General features: G+C 40.6%; 1 protein-coding gene across 1 annotated transcript; it reads right to left on the reverse strand.

Moving 5' to 3' along the window:
• Positions 1-1,474: 1,474 nt before the first annotated feature.
• On the reverse strand, positions 1,475-2,203 carry LOC132637289 (uncharacterized). The gene has a single exon (XM_060354403.1). It carries the CDS (start codon positions 2,201-2,203, stop codon positions 1,475-1,477), a length of 729 nt encoding a protein of 242 aa, XP_060210386.1.
• Between the last annotated feature and the right edge of the window lie 8,311 nt (positions 2,204-10,514).

Raw genomic sequence — 10,514 nt, forward strand, 5'->3', positions numbered from 1 at the left:
GTTGGAATGACGAGATTCCAGTTCCATTGGAAAGGGAACTCATTGAGCTACAATCTATATAAAATTCACGGCCAAATTCCTTCTATATTTGTACAGATCATTCTCCAAAGTTAGCTTATATTCTGCCTTGTTCTACTTTTCAGCTTTGCGCTTCGGCGGGAGAAAATTCATAACTTGGAGTACGAGCGTTGGAATCACAAGATTCCAATTTCTACGGAACGAGGACTCATTTATATACAATATATATATAAAAATTACGGCCAAATTCCTTCTATATTTGTACAAATAATTCTCCAAATTTAGCTCAGATGTTGCCTTATTCTATTTTTCAGCTTTGCGCTTCGGTGGGAGAAAATTCATAACTCGGAGTACGAGCATTGGAATCACAAGATTTCAGTTTCTATGGAAATAGTACTCATTGATCTACAATATATAAAAAAATCACGGCCAAATTCCGTCTATATTTGTACAGATAATTCTCAAAATTTAGCTCAGATTCTGCCTTGTTGGACTCTTCAGCTTTGCGCTTCGGTGGGAGAAAATTCACAACTCGGGTGCGAGTGCCGAAATGACGAGATTCCAGTTTTGTTGGAAAGACGACTCAATGAAATACAATCTTTATAAAAATGACAGCCAAATGCTTTCTATATCTGTACAGATAATTCTCCAAGATCAGCCTAGAATCTGTCTTGTTTAACTCTTCAGCTTTGCGCAATTGTGGTAAAAAAGTCTCAACTCGTCATAGGAGCGACATTCTAGCTTTGGCAAGCGACTACTTGAAGCATCCATCAGATTCTCTAGTGGCATCATTCTTTGAAGAAATAACGCCGACTTGATAGAGGCGTTTAAGACAAACTACAATCATCTTCGGCTTCAACTGCCATCCTGAATAGCTTAGATTCTTTGTATAAGATGTTGTATAGATATTTTCATCCTTTCTTTCAAATCATTGATATATCAAATACTTTCAAGCATAAACCTATAAAATATTCTCACTTGCTGCGAATTGTTTTATTCTTTCCAGTTATGTTTGTCTCCTCGCTGAAAAAAGTCAAGCGTCGATCCCATATCGCCGTGCTATATATATATATATATATATATATTACTCATGCGACTGAACTTAGAATAATACTCTAAGCGCCTACGTACCTCGGTAAAGAGGATCAAGTAATATCGTAGTTCAGAGAAAAAAAAAGGATTTTTTTATGCGACTGAACTTAGAATGAAACTCTAAGCGCCTACGTACCTCGACGAAGAGGATCAAGTCATTTCGATGTTCAGAAAAAGAAGAGTTTTTTTTTTATCCTAACTTTTTCCTAGGCCGCCCCTTTCGAAGTTTTCAACCTAGAGGACTTTGTTTTCGTCCTAAATTTTGCCTAGATCGCCTCTTTCGAGGTTTTCAACCTAGCGGATACTTTTTTTGTGGGGGCCGTACACAGTTTAAACTCATGCGGGCCAGGAGTATCATCTTGCTTCAAGGATAGTACATCTTCAAGAATTTTCCGTTGATGGGACCGATCCGCAAGCCATCTACATCTATAAGCTTGTAAGCACCACTTGTATAGGCTTCTTGGACAACATATGGCCTATCCCACTTTGAAGTGAACTTGCTTCCAGATTTATGAGATATGATAATAGGTCTTCTTACCGCCAGGACTTGATCACCAACTTGGAAGGACCTCAGGCGAACCTTTTTATTGAAAGCACGGGAAAGACGAGCTTGATAACATTCAAGGATTTGGTGAGCTTCCAGCCTTTTCTCATCAAGGGCCTCTAACTTTTCAAGGCGTAGATGAGCATTTTCTTCTTCAGTGAGCCCTTCTTGTATAGCGAGCCGCAATGAAGGTATTTGGCGTTCAAGTAGAAGGACCGTTTCAGCTCCGTAAGCAAGAGAATAAGGAGTTGCTTGAGTCGGTGTGGGATGAGTCGTTCGGTATGCCCAAAGAGTTTCTTCCATTATATCGTGACAATCTCTTTTAGACTTGGAGATGATCTTCTTTAACAAGTTGCACAAGGTCTTGTTAAATGCTTCAGCTAGTCCATTTGCAGCAGCATAATACATAGACGAGTTTCGTTGCTTGAAGCCAAAAAGCTCGCAAATCTTAGTCATCAATTTGTTGGAGAACGGCTTGCCATTATCTGTTATGATATAACTAGGAATGCCAAAATGATAGATTGTGTTTACTCGAATGAAGTTTTCCATATTCTCCTTTTTTACTTCTTTGAGGCGACAGCCTCAGCCCATTTTGAGAAGTAATCTGTTGCAGCTAAGATGTACAAGTGGCCACTAGACGATTTCGGTAGCGGTCCAACCACGTCTAGCCCTCAAGGGTCAAATGGCCAAGATGCAACAGTTGGATGTAACACTTTAGGAGGTTGGTGTATAAAATTTGCATGAAATTGACAAGCTTGGCAACCTGGCGCATAGTTCAAACAATCTTTCACCATTGTTGGCCAATAATAACCCATCCTTTTTATATGAAAGTGCAGTTTTGGCCCAGATTGATGTGATCCACAAACTCTAAAGTGTGATTCTTGCATAGCTTGAGTTGCTTCTTCTTCCCCCAGACAACGCAAGAGAACTACCTCGAACGATCTACGATACAAAGTATCTTTGTAGTAAAGGAAGCGAGGGCCACGATAGTGAATTTCGGTCTTTCTTTTTGGATCTTCTGGAAGAATGCTATAACACAAGTAATCGATCATGGTTTGTCGCAAATCGACTTTCTCAGCTTCAGAAACGGCCACAAGAAGCTCGAGTTTGCTTTCTTCATCATCATCGTCCTCCGGCGGTACTATCCATTTCTGGCAGATAGTGATTTGCGCTTGGTCAGGCAAAGTCAATGTTGAAGCCAAAGCAGCTAAAGCATCAGCCTTCTTATTTTCCTTTCTTGGTACGTGCTAGAGAGTTACGTTGCCGAGCCACCCAATCAATTTTTGTGCATAGTGATGATAGGGACGCAATTCTGGCTTTTTGACCTCGTAGGTACCCAACAATTGATTGATCACCAATTCAGAATCTCCAAAGACTTGTAATTGTAACTGCTTCATATCAACAGCCTTTTCAAGCCCAAGTATGAGTGCTTGATATTCCGCAACATTGTTGGAGCAACATTGTGCTAAAGTGAAGGAATACGGTAAGACCTCCTCTTGAGAAGTGACGAATATCACACCAGCGCCAGCTCCTTCGCGATGTGCAGCACCATCAAAATACATCTTCCAAGGCTGTTGAATTTCAATAACCATTGCATCCTCATCGGGTAGTTCATCAGTTAACTCCCAGTCATCAGGTATCGGATGGTCTGCTAAAAAGTCAGCCAATGCTTGCCCTTTCACAGCTTTTTGAGGAATGTACACAATCTCAAATTGTTGAAATTGCAGATACCACCTTGCTAGTCGGTCGCTAAGGATAGGTTTAGACATCACAAATTTTATGGGGTTTGCTTTGTATATAAGACGAACAACATGAGCTCGAAAGTAGTATTTCATATTCTAAATCGAGAAGACTAAGGCTAGACACAACTTTTCAATCGGCGAATATTTCAACTCATTTGTCGTCATCATCCTACTCAAGTAGTAAAGGGCATTTTCTTTCCCTTCACTATTCTCTTGGGCTAAGAGTGCTCCAACTGACCTTTCTTGTGCCGATATATATAGTATCAATGGCTTTCCAGGCACAAGAGCCGCTAGAACAGGTTTCGTCAAGTAAGATTTGATGCTCTCAAAGGCGTTGGCACAAGCTGGATCCCATTCAAAAGGAGCACCTTTCTTCATGAGACGACTGAACGGCTGACACTTCCCTGCTAGATTTGATATGAATCTCCTAAGATACGCCAGCTTCCCTTGCAGACTTTTCAACTCATGGATGTTTCTTGGCTCGGCCATCTTCACGATTGAATCTACTTTGGCTTGATCAATTTCTATCCCCCGATGTCGAACGACAAAGCCAAGGAATTTTCCAGAGGTAACCCCAAATGCACATTTTAAAGGATTTATTTTGAGTTGGTACATTCGTAGTAGGTCAAACACCATTCTCAGGTCTTGCAAGTGATCACTCTTTTTTCTTGATTTTACCACCAGATCGTCAATATAACATTCGACATTTTTTTGAAGAATGTTGTCAAAGATATTTTGCATAGCTCTTTGGTATGTTGCTCCAGTATTTTTCAAGCCAAAAGGCATTACTTTGTAGCAATAAATACCTTTAGGAGTGTGAAATGCGGTAAGCTCTTCATCCTTAGGTGATATGCGGATCTGGTTATAGCCGGATGAGCCGTCCATGAAGGACATTGCCTCGTATCCAGTAGTGGCATCAATCATAAGCTCAGCAATGGGAAGTGGAAATTCATCCTAAGGGCATGCATTGTTGAGATCCCTAAAGTCAACACATACTCGAATTTGTCCATTCTTCTTTCTCACAGGGACAATGCTCGAAATGCATGTGGGGAACCTAACTTCGTGAATGAAACCAGCCTCAATAAGCTTTTTAACTTCATTTTCAATCAAGGGAACCAATTCTGGCCTGAAACGTCGCTGTGCTTGTTTGATAGGACGTGAGTCGTTCTTGACAGCGAGATGATGGATCGTAACTTTAGGGTCTAAGCCAGGCATCTCTTTGTAACTCCAGGCAAATACATCCTTACACTCTTTAAGTAATTCTACATAAGCACTCTCTTCATCGACCGTAAGTAAAGAATTTACATAAGTGGGCCTTGGATCTTCATCAGTGCCAAGGTTGACTTCTTTTAATGCGTCGACTGTCGTTTTTACCCTTTCTTCAAATTCGGGTGGAGCATCCTTAGCGTATTCATCTTCTTGAGGTTCACCATCGTTGATAGATATATGGTAACACCAAGAAAAATCCTCTAACTCTTCGTCAACCTTTATTGGAGATAAAGTATCCCTTTCATCTTGTACAGTAACGTGATATGAAGAGGCAACACTTTCTTCATCTTCATCCCGCTCCTTGGTGTAGACCACAATATGAGACTTTGTTTTTAGTACTTCTCCATATAAGACCACAAGATCCATTTGCCGCCTCATCCTAGAAGGGATCAGACTTTGGAAGTCTTAGGAGATATTTTGAGATTTGGGAAAAACGGATGATTTCATACACTGGTGGTTTCTCCGAATCTTGCTTTCATTCTTCATTGGTCCTAACCTCTCAAATATAGAAACTCTCGCGATCGACTTTCTAAGTTAGTCAAAAACAGACGGCCTTTTATTAGAAGCGAGAGGTTCCTCTTCCGCAGTGATGTAGTTGTTACTTACCCTTTTATGGAGATGCGAACTGGTGGGGGTTGTTTATATCCCAAACCTTCACGTTTTTGCCTCGCCGCAGGTTCCATCAGAAGCTTCCCCAATTTTGATAGTTCGCTAGGATTGTATCCAGCCTTTGCAAGTAGTTTGTAAGCATTTGGATCGAAACCTTCATCTGTACGCTTCGTGGGGAGTGCTTCATTTTGTGGTGAGCTGCTAGCCACAAATCTTCCAAGTAATTTCGTGGATGACTTTATTGTGTCAATCTGCTTGATAGGAAGGGTCAGTCCTCCCAACATGTTTCCCTCATCCTTTTTGTCCTTTGGAACATTAAGAAGAACAGAAGTCACTTTCTTACTCGAAGAAGAGCCATTTGTGTTAGGCAACTTACTCACATTGGAGGACCTTTGATCTTCCTTAATTGCTACCTTTTCCTTATAAGAAACTACCTTTGCATTTTTGTTCATGAACTTAGCATTATCGATTGTTGCAATTTCATACACTTTTGTGGCATATTTCTTTAAGTAGAACTTGGCATCGGCGAAGTGCGCTTCAGCTTCAGTGAAGGGATTATCATCGGCCATAATCTTCTTTTTAACTCTATCTTCATAATACTTCAAACACTAGTGGTAGGTAGATGGGATCACCTTGTTCTCATGTACCCAAGGCCTACCGAGCAAGATGTTAGACGAAGTTCTTGCATCGATCACATGCAACCACGCGCTGAATTGCAGCTCACCGACGGTGAGGTCTACTTTGACAGCTCCTATGGCTCTTTGTCCCCCTTGGTTGAATCCTTGGATCATCAAACGACTTGCGGAAAGATCCTCCATTGCGATTCCAAGCTCCTTCATTATGTGAATAGAAAGGATATTAACTCCAGATCCACCATCGATTAGGATTCTATTCACCTTTTGCTCACGTGCAAACCCAATCATTAATAAAGGGCGATTATGAGGTGTGTCTCCGAGTAGAAAGTCATCATCGGTGAATGTGATTTTGGCCATGCACGCATCTATGACTTCAGGAGATGACTTTGCAGAGTCTTCTGATGATGGACATGACGAGGTCACGTTTTTTCGCTTCCTTCTCATCAACGGTACAACATAATGCTTTTACATCATCAATGACGAATTTGGTGTGAAACCAACTTGGCTGACGTGGTTCCTGGTAGTAGCGCCCCTCTATTTGGTGCTCAACTAGATTTTTTGTTTCGGGTTTACTCACCTTCTTTCCCTTAGTTTGTCTTTTCACTGAATCTTTTCGCAAAACTGTTTTGCGGCGCTTGTGACGAGTTACGAGAGTCCAATCCCCATCATCAAGATGAGCAATTTGGTCTTCGTCTTCTTCGTACGATCCTCCTTCTACCGACACAACATCACTCGGTGTAAGAAGAGAAAACATTTCATTCACATTAACTGGTTCGAAGTCTCCAAACTTAATCATTCCTGACAGACATATGTTCGGGATATCTTCCTCTCCATATCCTTCAACAAAGTTGCAGGTCATGACTGGATTGAGCGAGCCAATTGTGACACCAACTTGGTTTGCACTTTCTTTCTCATCTTCAAGTGAAATCTTTCATTCGCGGGCTAACTCCCTTGAAGACAAAGCATTTCTCGATAGGGTGGCCGATCAACTGGTGGTACTTGCAATAATTCGGTTCATCAGTTCTCTTTGCTTCATTCGGCCGCTTCATCTCCGGTAACTCAAAAAGTTTTAGCCCAATAAGTTCATCAAAGATTGCAGAAACGTCTGAATCAAGAAATGGATAATCCTTCTCTTGCATCTCCTTCAAAGTTGGTTTTCTGTTCGCTCTATCCTCCAAAGAAGTTGTCTTTACACTCTGCTTCTTGCTTACTTTAGTGGTGAACTTCACAGGCGCAACATTAACGTTCATGGATTCTTTATTTTCGGTCTTGGAAAAATATCTCCCCACTTTCTTTACTTCTTGCTTTTCTTTACCTTTGCGGGATTCGTAGACTGGCGGCGCTTCACTTCCGACTGAAGCCATGCTTAACTCCATGTCATGAGCATGAGTGGCCAATTCTTCAAAAGTCTTAGGCTTTATGCCTTGCAAGATATAGGTGAGACCCCATTACATACCTTGAATGCACATTTCTATTCTCGAAGCTTCGCTAAGTCTATCTTTTCAGTTTAGACTTGCATGCCTACATCGGTTGATGAAGTCAATAACTGGTTCTTCCTTCCACTGGCGAGTGTTTGTAAGTTCCACCATGCTTACGGTGCGTCTTGTGCTATAGAAGCGGTTGAGAAACTCCTGCTCCATTTGCTCTCAACTATCAATGGAACCAGACTCAAGGTTTGTGTACCAATCAATAGCATAACCTTTAAGAGAACGAACAAACTGTTTGGCAAGGTAATCACCATATGTTCCAGCGTTGTTGCATATTTCAATGAAGTGTGTGACATGTTGCTTCGGATTTCCCCTGCCATTAAACTGCTGAAATTTTAGGGGTTGATAATCGGCAGGCATCTTCAAGCTATCAATCCTTGCAGTGTACGGCTTCGCGTACGTAAGGGGTGATTTTGCGGAAACATCATATTTATCCTTGATGGTCCCCATGATGAACTCCTTTATTTGATTGATTGGAATCATCCCTTCAGAGGAAACTTGGATTTCTGAAGCATGTTCCACTTGTTTTGGGGGAGATTCAATCCTTTCTTGTGCTTGCGGACGTTTTCCAGGGGCATGACTCGAATCCCCCTCCATCACACTATCAAACCTGTCTGTCAACCTGACAATTTGATTATCTTGATCTTGCACATATTTGGTCAAGTCTCCAATTGCCTTTGTCAAGCTCACGAGTTGTTCTTCAACAGTTGAAGCATTGGTCATCATCGCATGCATCACCATCATAGATGAAGAAGAATAACACGGATTTTCGCGAACATAGGATGCGGACATGTTATGCGGAGTAGATCCAGTGCTCAAAATCATCGTCAACTTGCCTGAAGGATTTCTTGGGCTTAGATAAACTAAGTTGGGCAAGAACCCTCTCCACCATTTTGGCGACATTCTCCCCTTCTTTTGTGGTATTTGCGGAAGATCTCACGCCTTTTGAAAACGAACCAAAGACGACAGCAGATTCAGGCTGTGCTTGCGGAACTCGTTGCCCTAGCAATTTGGCATGGTTCCTTGTGACAGGTTCGATGCTCCCCTCAGTAACATCTAGGATGTTTTCAACAACAACGGAGAATTTGGATCCGGTAGTTTTTGCAGATGCGGATTTCGAGTTGACCTTCTTGGAAGCCATCTTAGTGTTTTTGAAGTTCGATGAGAGAAGAGATGAGAGGTAAAGATTGTCCCACTGGGCGTGCCGAATTTGTAACGACTAATCTTTCGTTCCTGAAAATAATAATCAAGACAAGAAAAATAGCGATAAAGAATAATATTTGATTTCAAGAATTTGTGCGGGGGTTACAATCTTTATGAAATCTTAAATAAAAAGATGTAATCCTCTGATTCTTCTCCTCACGATATGGCCGTCAATCAAGGGCTTTGCTTGTTCTTGAATGGACGAATTACTTGTTGTTGAGACTTCACTACGAATGCGGAGGCGAGCTTTAATCATAAATGTAGAGGTATGGAAACGTGCGGCTCACCACTTGGAGCGAAGACTTCTTAGTATGCGGAAGACTTGCACCTGATAGCTTCTCTATGTATCTTTCTTGATCCCTTTTGGCTTTATGAAGACCCCTATTTATAGTTGCAGGGGAGAGTTAGGGTTTGTATATGATTGGTTGAACCTTGTCATTTGAACACTTGGCGACATATGATTGGTTCTTCCATTGTCTTGGCATGCTGCGTCACTTATCCACGTGGCATGATTTTATTGGTCCTTGACTTGACTTGGCGCGCCACGTCATTGGATACATGGCATGGACCTTGGACTAATAGAGTGGGCTCATCATGTGAAGTCCGACAAGATAGACTAGCCCAATTGAATTGGTCCTTCAATTAAATCCATACCAATTGGACTAAATCAATTAATCCAATTATATTAGCCCATAATATTTGTTTGGACCAATACATCTCGAATTTGGAATATGATCCCAATTAATTTGTGAATTTAAGTCCGACTAAATTTCAGTGCCTACATGTACAATTTCACAAAGGTTAGGGGCATATTTGAGCCTTTACCGAGTATATGTCGTCTTCAAATTTGTCCTTCTTTCGACAAATCCATTTCCACTTCCATTATTGAATCTTAGCAAAGCATTCGGTTATCTAATATTTTACTACTGTACTATTAAACATTCAATTGATCTTTCATGTAAATTTCCTTTCAAATGAAATCAGACACATTACAGGATAAGGAGCTACTGGAATAGTACAAAATTAGAGGAGAAGATACAAAATTTATTGATTTATGAGGACAGAGTCAGATAATCAACATAGTTCTAGAACGAGAGTACGAGGATGGGGATAATTGGTCGATGTTGGGAAATAAGAGTGTGTAGGATTTTGATAGTATAAGGGTATTAAGTGTTTAATTTAATAATATAGGGGTTGTATCTAAAATCTGAGTAATTTTATTTGGGTATTTAACATAATTTACTCTTGACCTTATAAATTCTTAAATAACTCCAAATCGATATGCGGGTTAGTTAATTATTTGGTTTATACAGGACTTTCATTTAACTAACTGGTGTTCTTTAACCAGTCCAGGGGTGGCTCAACGAGAGGCTAGTAATTTGAATAAGAGTTTATTGCCAACTCCACAAACAAAAGACAGCTTCAATTTCAAAGAAACTTAGATTAGAAATCAATTATTGTACTTGCATTTTTCTAGAGTCACGACAAACTATGTACATGGTGATTCTTTAATAACTACAGCTTTGTACAATTTCGAAGTTTATTTCTAATTGAAGCTTAATTTTTGTTGACTATATATGAAACGACTTCAATATACACAAATCATGACTATGCGATAGTACTTTATGCCGTCTCGTGACTCACACATTAATCAAAAATCTAATATTTTGCAATAGTAATATGAGTAGTAAGTACCTGTGTTTTAAGAGGCCCAAGTGGGTGGGGGGTCATGGTGGTGTTAATGTTGACAGTGGAGGTAGAGGGAAAGAAAATGCTAGTAACTGAAGAACATGTGGAGGAGAGATGTAAAATGATTGGGGTGCGAAGTGGTAACGCCACTAGACATCCATCTCATCAAAATGTCAGTGTCACATGGAATTGAGTTTCCACCTTGGACAATCCCAATGAAAGAGGA

This window comes from Lycium barbarum, chromosome 4 (genome assembly GCF_019175385.1).
Source record: "Lycium barbarum isolate Lr01 chromosome 4, ASM1917538v2, whole genome shotgun sequence".
Classification (NCBI taxonomy): domain Eukaryota; kingdom Viridiplantae; phylum Streptophyta; class Magnoliopsida; order Solanales; family Solanaceae; genus Lycium; species Lycium barbarum.